At 36.8% G+C, this 16,995-nt stretch overlaps 2 protein-coding genes and 3 long non-coding RNA genes across 5 annotated transcripts; 4 read left to right on the forward strand and 1 right to left on the reverse strand.

Annotated features, from left to right (window-relative positions):
* Positions 1–233: 233 nt before the first annotated feature.
* LOC107272263 lies at positions 234–4,502 on the forward strand. Its single transcript, XM_015749262.2, has 4 exons — positions 234–640; positions 728–912; positions 1,054–1,212; positions 1,280–4,502. Exons 2-4 carry the CDS (start codon positions 736–738, stop codon positions 3,248–3,250), a joined length of 2,307 nt encoding a protein of 768 aa, XP_015604748.1. The 5' UTR covers positions 234–640; positions 728–735; the 3' UTR covers positions 3,251–4,502.
* A 79-nt stretch (positions 4,503–4,581) lies between these two features.
* Positions 4,582–7,569, reverse strand: LOC112495027. The gene is made up of 2 exons (XR_003061148.1): positions 7,232–7,569; positions 4,582–6,991 (listed from the first exon to the last, which is right to left on the reverse strand). It is a non-coding gene; the product is annotated as an uncharacterized LOC112495027 (long non-coding RNA).
* A 177-nt stretch (positions 7,570–7,746) lies between these two features.
* On the forward strand, positions 7,747–16,923 carry LOC107272261 (acidic leucine-rich nuclear phosphoprotein 32 family member A). Its single transcript, XM_015749260.2, has 8 exons — positions 7,747–7,986; positions 13,393–13,536; positions 13,627–13,746; positions 13,823–13,935; positions 14,026–14,126; positions 14,252–14,331; positions 14,431–14,521; positions 14,726–16,923. Exons 1-8 carry the CDS (start codon positions 7,939–7,941, stop codon positions 14,785–14,787), a joined length of 759 nt encoding a protein of 252 aa, XP_015604746.1. The 5' UTR covers positions 7,747–7,938; the 3' UTR covers positions 14,788–16,923.
* On the forward strand, positions 8,358–9,346 carry LOC107272262. The gene is made up of 3 exons (XR_001538870.2): positions 8,358–8,866; positions 8,940–9,086; positions 9,154–9,346. It is a non-coding gene; the product is annotated as an uncharacterized LOC107272262 (long non-coding RNA).
* LOC112495028 lies at positions 11,828–13,386 on the forward strand. The gene is made up of 3 exons (XR_003061149.1): positions 11,828–12,146; positions 12,245–12,341; positions 12,415–13,386. It is a non-coding gene; the product is annotated as an uncharacterized LOC112495028 (long non-coding RNA).
* Positions 16,924–16,995: the final 72 nt, after the last annotated feature.

Genomic DNA, 16,995 nt, shown 5'->3' on the forward strand with positions numbered 1-16,995 from the left:
TATCGAGCTTACACTGTACATTTGAATTTAAGATTACAAAAAAAAAGATTTAGGCAATATCTGATAAGCGGCCTCTTTCTAAGGGTTGCTTTGGGAATCACTTGTAAGTTGTGCAGAATCTCTGCCCGCCAGGCTACCCGTTCGTGATCACGTTCAGCTCGGCTACGACGGGATATGCATTATCAACGGAGGCGATGATGTTTTTGGTATCGCCTAAAACCGTAGCGTTGTGCATCTCCCTACTGATCTCTGTCTCTGGTCTCAAAGATTGACCCCCATTTCTCCGTATCGAATACTTCATGCTTTTCACTGATCTTTCGAGATGCTTGCGTTGTTTGCGATGTATGCGTCGATGTTTCTGAGATGTTATGAGGTAAGATGGCGAGATTTTGAGTTTGCCAGTCGTATTTTCGTCTATAGACGCTTCGGGATGTAGACGAGTTTATAAATGTTTCTTGATTCGAATGGTGTTTGACATTTTTTTTTACTAAGTATTACCACCCTGTACTCTTTTGGAGTTCAATGTGAAATTTACTTACATACGTTTCATTGTGTTTTAAAACACATATTGTGCTACGATTCATCCTGATTTTCTGACAACGGAGGAACTTGAACGCATCCAGTTACTTTTTTCTCAATGGTAAGTATTGTGGTGTTTGAATGTGCTTATAAACCAATATCTTCATTTTGCCTTGAAGATTTTCACCTATTTTTATGTCGTGTACAGGAATAGCGATGGTCGAGGGTGGTGAGGAATATGTTCTGCATTGGCCTGGCCATGCAGGACATGTTACGGAAAGATTCAGTGGTCTTCTAGCTCGACAAGCTTTAGTTGATGTAACTCTTATATGCGAAGAACAAAAATTACGTGTTCACAAGCTGGTACTTGCCTCCTGCAGCCTTTATTTTGAGGTATGTATATTAGTTATTGAAATAATTACCTAATTAAAGATAATATCTCTATTTAAGAAATGAGTTACATAAACTTTTAGCTATGTCGATAGATTTTTATATATCTTAAAATTGTTGTTTTGTATCAATGTAAAAAAACAGGAAATGCTGGAACAAGATCTGGGTCAAGAGCCAATTATATTACTCAGTGACTTAAACTTTGAAATACTGAAGGCTATGGTTGAGTTTATGTACTGTGGAGAAACCACTATATCTCAAGAGCACTTGCCATCATTATTGGAAGCAGCAAAAATATTTAAGGTAACCATTGTGCATGGGTTATTTTATACACATGATCCATTATATAAACTTTTATAATTAATTACAGGTGAAGGAATTAGCTTGTATTGCTGGAACAATAATGGATTCTCAAAATGCTATTGAAAAATCGCATACAAAGATCATCAGAGATTCTTTGCAGAAGGCTGTTCAGGTACTCGAATTTTCGGAAGCCACGTACGACGATGAAGATACTAATATCGGTGACGAAGATAATTGTGTTCAAGTAAGAGTTCATCGAAAGTTAAGTAGTGAAAACCATTTGGGACTTGAGTTCAATGGAAACAGTGATATCGATTCGGATGGAAATCAATCTCCACAAAGTAGTACTACGAATTGTGATACAGAAAATGACTTTGTCGAACATACACTGTACGAAGAAACATGCACAGCTAGAAAAAAAGAAACTAGCACAACAATGAAATCTGCAGTGCCACGTTCTCCTGTACTGAGACGAAACGAAAAACCCTTAAAGAATTCAGAGTTTAAAGTAAAACAAATGTCAAAAATGTATAATCGTGTAGACAACCCGATAGAACATATCGACAATGATATAAAATACAATGGAGATAGCAAATTAGAACCAATACTGTATGAACAGTGCTGTGATTTTTTTAATACTGAGCAAACGCCCATGTTAATGTTGCCATGTAATCAAAAAAAAATTGAAACCTTCACACAACAAGCATCCGAGTTGACAGATATTCCCAGCAAATTAGGAAAGGGTCTGAAAGTTTATACACATAAAAGACGCAAGTCAGCCGATTCATCCAGAAGTAATTTGGCACATTTTAATAGTGCCACGCCTGAACTACCCACTGCCAATTGCATTGACTTACTAGAAGAGTCATCGAAGAATGATACGCCAATAACACTTTCAACATCCCTAGATATGGAAAATACGGAATACATATTAAGCTTAAGTACTGAAAACATAGAGACCGTAGTGGGTTGTACAATAAGAGATGCAATTTGCCAAAATGGCAACACTAGCGAACATAACTCAGGTATCAAACTGAATGGTCAGAAGGAGAAAGCTCACGTAAAAAATAATACAAAAATACGACAAATGAACGAATTATTTTCCATGGACAATCATATATTAAGCATTGAAAATTCAAACGGTGTTGTGTGTAAAACAAATATATTAACAGTGCCTGCATTGCGAAGAAGTACTCGATTGAATAATCAGGACACTGATGACTCGGTCAATAACAATGATTTAACATCAGACATTCAACGATCAAGAGATAAGCATACAGATACAAGAAAAGATCATTCTAATAGCACAACAGAGACGCTAAACAAACTAAAACGTAAAGTTAAAGAATCGGAACAAAGGATATCCGATGAAAATACAATGAATTCATTACAGAGCAATAAAAGAAATTCACACAATACCCGTACGTTACGCAGCTCGTCAAAATCATTGAAAAAAAATGCCAATAAGTCTCGTTTGTCACTGGTCAAGAGTAACAAAAGCGATCAAAGATCAAGAAATAATAGCAGCAAATTACGTTCTAGTAAAATTGACAAATTGGAGTACCTAGAAGTGCGCCCTTATGTCCCTGCAAAATTAAATACCATAGCTTCAGTGAATCGTGCACTATGGGGTGACATGTCTGACATATTGGAAGATCGTGAAACTGGTATAGAGCTTCCAGAATATTCACCAAGTAAAGAGATACCGTTCGCAGTTGGTTTGCTACCGTTACGTGCTGCATTAGAAAGAATGCAAGCAATGCCGGATTATCAGCCACGAAAAACACGATCGTCAGTGGCTCCTGTGAAGCAAGAAACAAATGGTGGCATTAAGAGAAAAAATTCTGTGAGCAACGCCGACTCACCAAGCAGTACTAAGAGGACTATAAGTACTGGTGGTACAAGTAATGAAAACAGTAATACCATCTGCCATATTCAAATCAGCACAACATCTCCTCAAACAGTACGTAGTCGCAAAAGATTACTTTCAGAAACTGGACCCACAGTGGAATCGTCCATTGTCGGTAATAAACGATGACACAAATTAAACTCGGTATTCCGACGATTATGTAGTATTAGATTATAATGAATGAATGGAAAATTATCTAGCCATTCTAATCCATGTCGATTTCATTAATTGTACAAAACAATGTCACATACTACTTCCAGTGAAATATCTTGTCTGCTCAATATTCACGTTTCTATTTGAATTTATTGAAGATGTACTCCGTTTTTGGGAGTCCAAAATGAGCTTGTTACTTGCTATATTTAAAATATACATAACTATTCCATAGTTGAAACAAAACATTTGAAGTGTTATATATTCATTAGTGAAATTTTGTGTCTACTGTATATCCTAAAGGTGCTAAACACCTCTTTGTCCTTTACACTTGTTCAGAAATTTTTTATGGACGAATTTAATTTTTTTGTGTTTCTTCTTTTCTATCCTGAAACTATTTTTCTAATTTCTTTTCTACGTGGTGAAACTGGGAAATTCTGTTGGAACGCCAATAATATATTGAGGATGAACAAGTATTAAGAACATCTAAGCACAATAATAGTTGAATTATACATTAGGAAGTTCCTGCACTAGGTACTAGCAGTTCTTGTTTTCTATATATATATTATTTCTGTATATACATATACATAATGATGATAACGGCGCAAAAGAGGTTTAATTTACAATTGAAATAATATTTATTTACATGAATTTCCCTTGCGCCAGTACGTTAGGAGAGAATATTTTTATAGTTTCAATAGGACCATGATCAGTCCTTAGAATCCATGTACGTGTGGATATCTCGACTAAATTGTATTTTATTAGCTTTAGAGAATAAGTTAATGTAAATATTAATATTATACCGGGAATAATAGATTCAATGCCTTATAGGCTTATATAAGCTGGTAATGAAATAGCAAGTTCAATCACAACTGTCATAATATGGCTTAAATCTCAAAAATCCTAATATCAATGTGAAACCTTATGGTGCGAATATCATTATATTCTTTTCTCTTCTTTATTGCATTAAAGCCTTGTTTTAACAGGCATCTAATTTAATTAACTACCTCAAAATAATATTATGCAGTTGCTCTCATTGTTTCTTGATTTCAATCTAAACTGCATCAATTATTATCACATTGTAGTTCGATGTTGATTGATGTAAATTTAGTTTTTTCTTTTAAGTTATCAAGATCTGAAGAGAACAATCGTAGCTCTTTAAACATTTTTAGAATGTGTACAATACCGTTGCATAATAAATAAGAGCAGCATAGCTTGCTTTTAGATTTAATTAAACTCATTTAATTGTGCATCCCACGAAAGTAAAATGTTTTCAATATGTCAATGTCCCAATGGTACATTACACATTGTCAGCTTGATACTTGTGCTTTATTAAAGAAAAGCCATAATAATAAATCCAGTACTGTGAGACGTTCTACTATTTTTCTGTAATTTCACGTCTTTACAGAAACGCATTACAATAGATAACATTAATATGCAAACCTTGTACAAACTGCTATCAGTAATTTAGTCAATTCTCGCATAATAAGCAGCGGCAATTTTTCTGTACTTGTAATGGTTAACAGAAACATTAAAAAATGTTAGAAATGTTAATCATAAGTATATAAAACTGTTTTATGTATATTATATTTTTTTAAATAAAAATTTCTATAAAATCTACCGTTTTCAATATGCAGATTGCAACATAAATTCTTTCAGTATTTACTACTATATTACTATACTACAGTATTACTCCAATGCGTCTCTATTAACAAACTTAGGCTTAATAAGATCAACAATGCTCCAAATTTGTGTGTACCATCAGAATTCTTTAGTAACTCAAGTTCTTCATTATTAGTACAATGTCGATAATACATTTTATCGAACAGTAGAATTGCATTGTGAAGGAATTGAAATTTGTGTATTGTATGCACTTGACACTGCGCAGGAGAAAAACGATGATGTCCGTGGTAAGGCAGTTGAAGATGGCAGAGGAGGATGTGAAGAAAGAGAGCAAGATCTATTTATAGGAAGTAATTTGATTGCTCGTACACACATACGGCCCTGCATACGTCAAGATACGGATTGCAAGTGCAATCGATGCATAAAGAAGCCGCCGCGATGCTCCTTAGATGCTCAAATAAAAATCATTACCCTTGACACTTTTATCTTTTAAAAAATGTTCTCCCACATATTACTTATCGTCGATATCATTGATCATTATAAGACGTCACAAACATGTCATAGAAATTTCGTTCGACAAATATAAATCGTACATACATATTACAAGACTGAAATCATATCTACTGATTATGCATAAAAACACAGTTATCGTGTATTTGAAAACTGGAAGTCTATAACAAAGAATTACTATTTAACCGTGTCGTTTCTCTCTTATCAATAACTCTATCAGATTTCTGTGCTACTAGGTCAATACAGTGTCTAAGAAAATGAACCTTATCAGTACATTCGTCCACAGTCTACCCGAAGCATTAGTATGTAGGCAATTATGTAAGAAATACAAGTAGATTGATACCATCAAGTCTTCCCGTTTACTGTTTAGCGGAACGCGGTGTAAAGACAGAAAACTAAGCGAGGAAGAGACACAGGGTCGACGCAGCGCAGCTATAGTGCAATCAATGAGCGCATATTGATCTCAACCCTTGACGGATTCTACACCTCCAGGGGCGGATCATTCTGGCATGGAGTAAAGATGAGGTGCTAAAATCTTAACAACAGAATGATCAGTCATATTACTTAATATACTCTATGTCACAGAAATATAATTGTTCAACGTTACAGCATTTTGAATAGACGTTTTCAAATAATCAATTTAATCAAAGTGAACCTATAGATTCAGAGAATGTACCTTAGACTGTAGCAGGGATTACATAAACTGGTTGTATAACATTCCTGAAAATTCGTAGATATCAATTGAATTTGTGTGTATAAATTGAAACCAATAATTTGATTAACATAGCTGTACATCCGAGGGATTGCTCCTATCGGATTTATTCATCTCTTTACAAATTGTTTTTAAGACAATATTAATTATCTCATCATGACAGGCACAGAATTACATCCACTTCTGATCTTTACAAGAAACTCAACGTACCTGTCCAAGATTTGGTTTTAACGATTGAAAAATTATTAATATAATCAATTTCAGACCATAGATATATGTACATGACCTTCGAACTTTACAATTTGATGAAAACTAATCTAACATTGCGAGATATATTTTCTTTCATGCTGTTCATTTCTAGCTTTGTGAACAAGAAGAAAACTTTATTTGTCGGATTGGTTCAATGCTTCACATAAAATGGCTGGAATTTTTTTTACAATCCGGAAGAGAGTGTACAATACAGTACAATACATTACCTTCCGTGTATATAAAAGCTAGTCTCATATGACGCATTAACAGCGACATCATTTAAGTAGCTGCGCACGCGGGAAACCGAGTTTCGATTCACTTCCAGGGACTATTTTGCGGTGAGGTATGTCGATTGTTACTCTGCAATATATGAGAATCTTCTATCGAGAAATTGATGACTGTCGATATCCTTGGAGTAACTTTTTTAAGTCCTCTTCAGTGATTGTGAATCTCAGATTATTTATTTTTACATTCCATTTAAATTCATTGCCGGACGCATGTCGCCAACGACTGTTACAGTATATGGTGGTTAGTGAAGTCGAAAGAGGGCACAGCTTGGCTGCAATAGCCGTTAGTATTGAACAGGGCCGTAGCATTCGTCAGGGCATCGAACGCCACATTCGAGACTATTCAAATAAAAATATTATGAAATGACTAAAAAAAATAAAGAAATCGTCAAATTTGAAGATACGTAAAATCGAATAGGATAATCATGAAAAATAACCGTAGAAATTCTAATATAAATATAAATAAAATTTCTACATAATCATAATGCGCAAGCACGGTTATATACCACAGTGGCATAATATTTCCATATACCAAATATTTCGCTCGATATGCCTCACGATCGTATAAAGCACAATTACCAGAAAGTTATCTCCAGGGTTCCGATGTCAAGTTGTCAGTCATCATTAGTATTACTTACAAGTGACATGCTTAGGATGCATTACGTAAAAAATATGCTTCGCGTAATAAAAGCCAAACTCAAGATCGAAGAACGGAAGCCTCGTGTCTTCCATGCCGGGAGGATCATCGACCAATCATTATCTGGCACAAGAAACCATAATTGAATATCCAAGAAAATGTCAAGAAAGATATGTAAAAAATGTACCCTAATCCCCTAAACCCTTCTCGATCATTTTATGTCTTAAATTTTTGACTTTTTCGTAACAAGCATCAAAGAAATTTTCCTTCACGCCACTCTTTGGCGCATCAGTCTTACTTCCCGACGATATCCGCCAGAGGGCAGTTAAATCTAAAAAGAGCAAGGAGCACTGTACTCCGATTGGTCGCTTCGAAAGTAGTGCCAGACATGTGTTTCGTTTCCCGCCTCTTGGGTTGTTATTGTGTGGGGGCCCCGCCAGTTCGGTGTGGAGCGTAGAGCGTAGGGCCTAAGCCAGAATCGAACCGCCGTTGGGTTGACTCTTCGGTACGGTGGTGGCTCTGTCCGACTGGCGACCGACCGACCGTCCGTCCGTCATATTCCCGGTTTGAAAGCAAGGTTGCGACTAGTCGCTGCGACGCAGGAAGGTGCAGTGATCGGTGTTAGGAGTCTTAAACGGATCTGGAGGCCATGGAGAAGCGGATAGACCTTGAGAAGCGGGGAAGGAGCCCCGGCGAAGTAAGTCGAACCCCACTTATTTTATTACGCTTTGCTCGGGTCGCGGGTGTGTGTTCACCGCGGTGTTCGCAGGCGAATGTGTCTCAACTAAATCGTGTATCATCATCATTCGTATGTTCCCACCGAGGACCGCGACAACCACGCACTCATAGCCGCACACTCCCGGTACAAAAGACACAACGCCGAAAACCATGGAGTTTTACCGGCTGTTGAACCGCGTGGCCATCGAAAATCCATTGCAGTGTCGAGTTCTTGTACTTGATTAGGATGATACATAGACATCTACGACACCAGAGGCATGGCGTGCTTCCTCGCTTGGGGGACCTCCACGGCTCCTCGGCGACGACGCCGCCACTGATACTACCGTTTGTCGTTGTTGCCATTTTCATTTACATTCACATTTATATTTTTCTTTACTTTTACGATACTCTTATGAGGATTCGTATGAACACTGGTCCTGCTCGGTGTTTCCAAGTGATTTTCTGTCTCTTGGTTATACTTCCAGATATTGGAGTACAGGAAATGTCGCTACAACAGGGACTAGCGTGGCCTAGCTACGAATTTCTATTTTATATATGGAGTCATTGACTCTTTTTCTTTTCGAATTTGTCTTATTCCTTTGTTACTCCGAAATGTTTTCCTCTTAACTCCATTAAAGCTCCTTACATAAATCTCATTGGATTCCACATTCGTATTCTACCACGTTTATTCGGGACAATCGATACGTTTGCCGGATCTAAACTTTTTATTGTGTGCAAGACGTCCATTTTTTTTACTTCTGACTTCGTCGGTCTTTCTCCTGTTTTTGAAAAATCATGGAAGCCATAGTGGAGTTGAAAGTGAAACACGTTTTTACGCTTGAGAGAACTCATAACAGCAGGTATGTCAGTATTTGTCACGCCTCGTCGTCATAACTCCAAATTATGATTGTCTCCGTCTCATGTTTACTAAAGGATAAATTTGATTGTACATCAAAGAAACACGAACGTGCCGCATAATAATTTTCCAAATTAAATAAAATCCCGGCGTGGCGTTGCGCGGTGCGGCATGGCGTAGCGTATCGTGACATCGTGCAACATCTTGGAAAGTTTCCAACGCAGGTCAGTTTTTCAGACATCATGCCTATTCCCAATCGCAAAATCATATCCAATAATTCTATACTTCTAGGCCAATGAATATTAAGTGAAAAAAAATTACACGACCGAACGATAATCGAGTGATGTCGTTTGTTTTGGAGTATTTCCGCGTATCGGATTTATTTTCGAACGTGCATACGTTGCAAGGCCAACGCTCCAGCTAACCAGCAAGCCAGCCTAGTACGACCTGTCTTGATTGCATTTGCAAATTCGATCGAATCCAGAGAAGGAAATCTATGGAAAGGCTCAAGACTGCAGCGTCCTCCAAACATTAAAATTAGCATACATACAAAATTGACATCTTTCCTTGCTGAAGCTTCGGTAATTCCCAGTCTTGTACGAAACTGCAATTCTGTTATCCCACTTCAAATGTATATATATTACTCATTACTCTTGGGTCCCATTAATATTTTCAAGTATAACTGTTGGTGTGAAAGTGGTCCATGTGTATCTCAACCATGGCATAGCACACAGCAAGGCGTTGGTAGCTTGGTCTCTGGCGTACCTTCTCCCAGAGGCTACTAGACTGTTCTTTTCTTCTAAAATTACCGCTAGGTACATTTTATGATTATCTTTACCTACAACAGTCACTCGTCAAGCGTTTAATGAAAATTCGATGGAGAAGTGTCGTTGTCCTTTATTATCTTGCATTTTTCTTTTATTCTTTATTATCTTTGCATTATTCCTTGGATACTGCAAACGGTCGGCATAACAGCATTGTGAGACAATGAAAAATTATTTCTAAAATCTTATCGGGCAATTTTGTTTGTTCCTTTTTGAACTGTGCCGGGAAAACATATGTTAACAGACTCCAGTCGTTGACATGAAACGCCTCGATTGCTTCCTTTAAATCACATTTCCTCATCTTCCGCATAATCGTTATTTAATTACCTCGAGAGGACTCGTATGCTGAAAAAAATCTGTGCTTTTGGTTTAATAATAATTTTTCCGACACTAGAATTTCTTCTTAATTGGGACAAGGTTGGGATAAAACCTTTTTGTCAACAATATTGCGCGACGCTTATCAAATGAAAAATTCCCACAATTTACTGGGTTCTTTAAACATGTTACTTTCTGACTGTCGAAGTGTCCTTTGCAATTGTCATTTTTTTTCTCTATTTTTCTGTCTCGACCAAGATGCCGCCTTCACGTGTAGCTGCAGTAGGACGCACGATCGACATCGTAAATCTCACATAAGAGTATGCAATTAGCAACGTTGCCATTTTGAGAGAAAAGTACAGCAAATTTCGTATAGTTTCTTATGATATTATCATTATTCAATCGAAATTAATAGGCGTCATTGTATTCGAAATTATGAAAAACATCTGTATCACGAGCAGTTGCATTATCGAAATGAAAATACAAACTCGATAATTACGTCTGACATTTCGCGTAAGGTCAATCACGATAACTCTCCCTTATAGATTTCTCAAGGTATTATTATTGAAGGACAAAAGGAAGCTAAATTCCCTTACAATTGTTTATTACTGTCGTTCATTTCTTCTTCCTAAAAAAATGCCATTACGAACCTATCACATAACCTTGATCGCGACACTTGTCATAGAATGTAATAGTATATCAAGATATCTGTCTCATCCGCCATCTTATAAGCTCATTTTGTACGAGTCCACTGATTTATGTTAAGGTAGTATGGCGGAGATGGGCCGAAGTCAAATCAACATTTATATACAAACTGTTTTAAGTTCACAAATAAATATAAAAATATAGCAAATCATATTATTCAATATGAATTTTCATAATTTTACACGTAATCATAGTCTCCAAGAGTAATTTGACAATACAAGCAATACTTTTCGACATTTATTATATAGACGGCAGTTTGACTAGTACCGATAGTTGGAATTTAGTACCATCTGTAAATACGTTTGCACGGTTGGTGGTTGAATCTAACCTTTTGACAGTGCGTGGTTACCAGCATCAAATATATAATCTTTGTAAATAGAAATTTGGACATTTCGTGAAAAAAATATTTTAGTGAAACACAATTTGAAAGTGGTGTTAAAATTTGAAAATTTTTCGCTTAGTATTGCGTCACCATATTTTTCTCTAGCTAAGTCTTACAAACAGAGCTTCCCAATAAAGACAGCACACACGCCACATGACTACTTTCGACACGTTATTTTTCTATAACTTAAAAATAATGTTCAATTTTTATCAGTAAGCGCTTAAGATGAAAAACTCGCCACTGATACTTTTTAATACTTAGGTCAAGCTTCTACTTTTAAGTAAACATTTTCGATTAAATTCAGCCATTATTTCCCCACTACCTAAATTTTTGCTAGTTTCATTAATTAATATCTCATAAACTAGTCGGTAGAAAAATATTTTTATTTGATACAACAGTGCAGGAGCCTGAACTCGTTCAATTAAGTAGAAAAAAATATATGGTTAAGCTTAGAATATGCTGCCCAACTACCTTAATTTATTTCGAGTGCAGCCAGTCAACAGAATCGGAAGTGTATGCGCCATGAGGTAATGGCCATGGCAAGGTGCGCGTGTGAATGGACGCCGCCATTGTGACCCGGTGCGCGCGATGGCAGACATATTTGTTCCGTGTCAACGTATTCACGATCCTCTTGGTCTTTAATGAAGATGCACTATCGGACTGAGCCTAAAGTCCCTACCGTGTGCTAACGTTACCTCGTATGAAATAGTATCGTAAATGTCTCGGAATCTTGAACCCCACGTTGTCGTGTTTATCGGCATGTCGTCAAGCACGGCGCGGCCATCTTTGGACGAGTCCACTATGCCACCAAGTGGCACGTACGGCATCGGAAATTAAAAATCTCAAAAGACACGCACCGGGATACCTTGGCTTCTGATTTCTTATAACAATCTACGAATCGATATCCATTTCTTGTCTGTCAAATGCCAAGAAATTTCTAGTGACGTACTTGCAGAGAGAATCGCCTGAAATGGTGCCGCGTGGGCGTTAGCTAGTCCCTCGCGTTTTGCACTCGTGGTTCTTCGAGAGGCCAGTGCCGTGATAACATATTGCCCTAGGTCCGCAAAAAAAAACAATTTTTTTTTTAAACTTATACCGATCAACATGCGTAATTAACAACAAAGTTTAACTCGTTCTGTCTTTTACTATTGATTAGCCTCGACAGTCTTTCTGGTGCGATAAAATTTTACATACAATGAACACTGAATTCAAAGTGGTGCAGTATATTAGCTTGAATAAGGGTCATTTCCAATGTATGAAAAAAAATATATATGCAAACGACAATATCAAATACTTTACCTAAGTAATATAAAATTTCTGTCAAAGAAAGATCGATATTAATTTGGAGATTATAAAAATTCGTTCGCCATAAGGACAGAGGGGGCCCTGGTGACCCACAGATGGGATCGATCGATGCCGTCCCTGATTTCTGTGATAAGTTTTCATATCTACTTTCACCCTGTGCCTCACAACGCACGCCACGACCAATCCAAAGTGCGGAATGTCGTACAGTATCTAAGATTAGGGGGCGCAGCGTGTAGCATCGCGTCTTGCGACACGGCTTGTGCCTTCCTGAGGATACGGCACTGGATTGTGAGTGAGGTGGAGGGACCAATAAGCCGACAGCCCATGGAATTCGCTTATGTCGCTTTGCTAGATGTTCATCGTTCATCGGCTTTCCTCGTGTCGCAAAATACGATGCGGCCTTACCCACCCTTGTACTAAACACTCACCAGTCCTGCTCAACACCCCACTAGATGTTCTCCTGTCTCCTTTTCTCCTCCTGATATACCCTGCCGCCCATCCAACAGCCTTTCTCTTTCTCCGATCAATAAAATAGCCCATCCACCGCGAATGCTTATCGCTCGTTTGAATTTTAACAGCGGACCTTGCCATGAAAGAATACGACATGGTTTAATAAATAAAATGACTTTACTCTTGGCCTTGAATTGTAACGTGGATGCAGTTGCATTTAGGTGCATCGTATCACGAGATTATTTTCTATGTCTGTGATGCTTCGGAAGTTTTGAGAAAGCTTAATTGTTTTTTTTTTTGGATTTATCACTGTACTCCTGACTTTCAATGCACGCTTGCATCATAGTTCTTCTTTATTTATTTGGTCATCATTTATATCTTGACGTTATTTTCTGTTATTCCTTTTCCTTGTTGTGATAATCTCCTATCTTGTCAGATCCATAACAGTATGATAACAATTTTTTTTTAATTGTAATAACTTTCTTGTTTACTTATTGTAAACAAATTATTGACTCTATTGTAAATGTTGCATTCGTTGTTTTGTTGCAGATCACAGAATTTGTGCTGGATAATTGTCGGAGTACGAATATCGTTGGTTTGACAGATGAATTTGTTGCTCTAGAGACGCTGAGTCTTATCAACGTGGGCCTTACCAGCCTGAAAGGTTTTCCAAAATTACCAAACCTTAAAAAGGTACGAGCTCCGCTTATTAATACGTTGTAATATTCATTTTCGTATTGGGTGAGGCATCGTTTTTTATTTTTCCCTTTCCTTTCGACACAGTTGGAACTGAGCGACAATCGAATTTCGGGTGGATTGAACATACTCCACACGAGCCCTAAATTAACTCATCTGAACCTCAGTGGAAACAAAATAAAAGACCTTGACACGCTACAGCCATTGGTAAGTTTAATCTTTTACTGTGATATTAATAACGTAAGATTTATGACTTATCCGTATGATAATTTATTGACTCTAGGAGCAATTCAAGAACTTGAAGAGTTTGGACCTTTTCAACAATGAAGCGACGAGTATTGATAATTACAGAGAGAAAGTATTCAGCCTTATTCCTAGTCTACGGTATCTTGATGGGTACGTTTAGAAATCTGCATTATATTCCCTAGTGTGGTTTTTAATATTTAATAGAAAAGTGTTATGTAACAGATAATATCTTAATTACAGATATGATATAGATGATTGCGAGGTAGATGACAGCGAAGACGATGAAGTCAATGGAAATGATGATGTTGATGGTGATGCTAATGAAGACGACAGTGAAGAGGGTAGGTTTGGGCTGTTATGAGATCTATAGAATTTTTTAAATTGTCATTCACGACTCGATTTGGTTTCGCAACTTTGTTTATTTGTCATATAAATGTGAGTATACTTATTTTTTAAATTATTGCAGCATCGGATGAAGATGACGACGACGACGAAGCAGATGACTGTGGCGTTTGCTTAGAAACTGTATACAAAGAAGATCTTGAGGTACGTTTGCCAATTCGACATGTCAGAAGTCACGTTTCTTTCTTCCTATGTGAAATATAACAATTATTACATGAAAGCAAAATTTTTGTGATTTTATAGGATGACAGTTGCGAGGAAGATTATTTGGGCGAGGAGGAGGAGGAGGACGATGATGACGTTAATGATGATGATGAACAAGAAGAAGAAGAAGGTAAGCCATTGTCTGCCATTTTTCTTTGTTTCATAAAATCAATTTATACAGTAACAGTATCATTTCTTGGCACTGTTTTGTCTTTACATACGACATGGGAAAATGATTGCGACACGATTCACGTGACATAATGCCATTTCACGTAACTTAAGGTATATTTGATTAATCGATTATTAAATGAATTTTCATTTGGACATTGCGCAGAAACGTCTCCTACCCGAGGTAAGAAGAGAAAACACGAGGACGGCGGTGATTCGGGGAACTAAAACCTTAAAGGAAGGTTTTTTTGCTGCTGTTGAATGAGTGTAAAATTCGTATAAATAATAACAACAATTGCGCCGCCAAGTGAACAGCTGGGAATCAAACTAATTGACCGACCAATGACAGACTACAGTTAGTGGTGTGAATTTATCAGTAAATCATTGACTGCGAAATTGTCTGTGGAATGACAAACAATTAAGTATACAAGGAAGAGAGATGTGAATGAAACAGCGGAAAGGATTAAGATGGCATAAATAGGGCCGCATTCCAGCTAGACCCAACACGTTTTAGTTATACTAACGATATTTTATATAGAGTATATAGTTAGAGAATTAGAGGTGTTGCATAGTGGGCAAAGGGTTTGGATATTAGAAGATTGATGGTGACAAGTATGATGCTGATGATTATGACGACAATGACAGTGATGACAAGGACAGTGACAGTGACGATATGACGATGACTATGATAATGAGGATTCAGAAGGAGATAGCGGGGTTTTACACTCGAAGGAGCGTATTTGTCTGTTAGCTCCAGTCGGCCAAAGGCTGGTCATGCTGGAATGCAGCCGTCGTTAATCAGTACTAAGGTTACATAAGTTACATTTTAAATACATTATTATTGTACCAGTAATAAGTATAGAGTAAACGAGGAACAACTTTTGTACAGGTTTACACCATACATTGAGGTGCACTATGCCACTGTGATTTTTGGGACAGAAAATAAAGAAACGAAGACATTACGAATCTTTTCACGTCTGTTGATCTGTTTGAAATCCACAATGTAATGTCTGGTTCGACTGAGACGGGCATAAATTGTCTGTGTCTCCTGACAAATTTAAAAACAACAAATTCCTGAAATAAACAATAACGTACCGCAACAATAATAATTGACGGAGGGATTGACACAAGTCATTTGGTCTGACTTCCTTTTTACTCATCATTACTGAATTAAAAAATTTATATATTTCAATGTAAACATGTTTTTTCAGAACTTGTGAAAATTTCAAGAGGTATATTTATGTAATTGAATAATTTGTGCATTTATATGTTGCGAATAATTCGGTGCGAACTTAATAGCGAAAAACAAACATCAGTTTTGCATTCAACGTCGACTCTGATTATTTAATACAAACGTGTTTGTACATAAAGAAAATTTCATAGTTCAACGGCGTTAAATTTTCGTAACTGTCGAGTCATTTAAAATGTAACTATATTTTGATATTATTGCGATTAGCTGTTAGCGGTTAATCGTTTATTTCACCCTGAAGATTAGTTTAAAAAGAAACCTGTAATACGACTTAATTGTAGAAAATAGGAAGAAATATATTAAAGTCCAATAACACAAGTTTTCTTAGCTAAGAGTATCATGAAATCAAAACATAACATCAAAATCGCACACCAGGCAAAAAGTTTCGATTAGTTTCTGTCTCCGAAATTGCCAATGCGCTGACAACATCTTGCGATGTATAACGCGTGAAGATAATGAATAATGATCATTATTATTATATTATTATTATTATATACTATTATCGATCAATTTCGAAATTGCGATTACTATGATTTAAAGAACAACAACAACCAATATTCGCACGTTTAAGTAATACTTGAAGTCCGGAATGTCTGGTAGTGAGAAGGAAGATGACAAAAGGATACGAAATAGATTAGATTTGGACGAACTGAAGAATTTTCTTGAAAACAAAGAAAAACAGTGGACGAGAATAAGTGGCAGAAAGACAGAAGATAACAAACGATGCAACAAACAAGAGAAATGGCGGCACTGTGACGGTTGACAGACAGACTGACACGACATTACGAAAGAAAATAAGTGAAGCAACACAGAAGTTAAAGGAAGAGAGGAAGGATTGGATTTTATAAACGAAAAAATTGTCAAGAAAATAAAAAAAACTGTAGAGACGAAGGACCTGGCACAGCCTTGCCGCCAGATTGGTTATGGCCTTATCCAATTTTTCCAAGATTTTAAAAGCAAATTTATATTAGGTACAATGAGTGAACTACGTGTACAGATTGAAATCTGTAAATTTCCGATCTGTAATTTGTAATTGCGGCTCGCGCGGAAGGGATCGTATTGAAAAAAAAAAGTAAATTATAAGTAGTAATTACAATTCCGCGCGCCCCGCGACACAAGCACTTTTGTCAATTGTGATTTTGGATAGACCGTTTTAATTAAGAGAAAAAAACCTTTGTCCATCACCT

This window comes from Cephus cinctus, unplaced genomic scaffold (assembly GCF_000341935.2).
Source record: "Cephus cinctus unplaced genomic scaffold, Ccin1 Ccin1_scaffold1146, whole genome shotgun sequence".
In the NCBI taxonomy this organism is placed as follows: domain Eukaryota; kingdom Metazoa; phylum Arthropoda; class Insecta; order Hymenoptera; family Cephidae; genus Cephus; species Cephus cinctus.

Coding starts and splice junctions, on each gene's coding strand:
- LOC107272263 (XM_015749262.2), top strand. CDS start 736: ATGGTCGAGGGTGGTGAGGAATATGTTCTGCATTGGCCTGGCCATGCA. Junction 913..1,053: donor CCTGCAGCCTTTATTTTGAG/GTATGTATATTA, acceptor GTAAAAAAACAG/GAAATGCTGGAACAAGATCT. Junction 1,213..1,279: donor AAGCAGCAAAAATATTTAAG/GTAACCATTGTG, acceptor AATTAATTACAG/GTGAAGGAATTAGCTTGTAT.
- LOC107272261 (XM_015749260.2), top strand. CDS start 7,939: ATGGAGAAGCGGATAGACCTTGAGAAGCGGGGAAGGAGCCCCGGCGAA. Junction 7,987..13,392: donor GGGGAAGGAGCCCCGGCGAA/GTAAGTCGAACC, acceptor GTTTTGTTGCAG/ATCACAGAATTTGTGCTGGA. Junction 13,747..13,822: donor TTGACACGCTACAGCCATTG/GTAAGTTTAATC, acceptor TATTGACTCTAG/GAGCAATTCAAGAACTTGAA.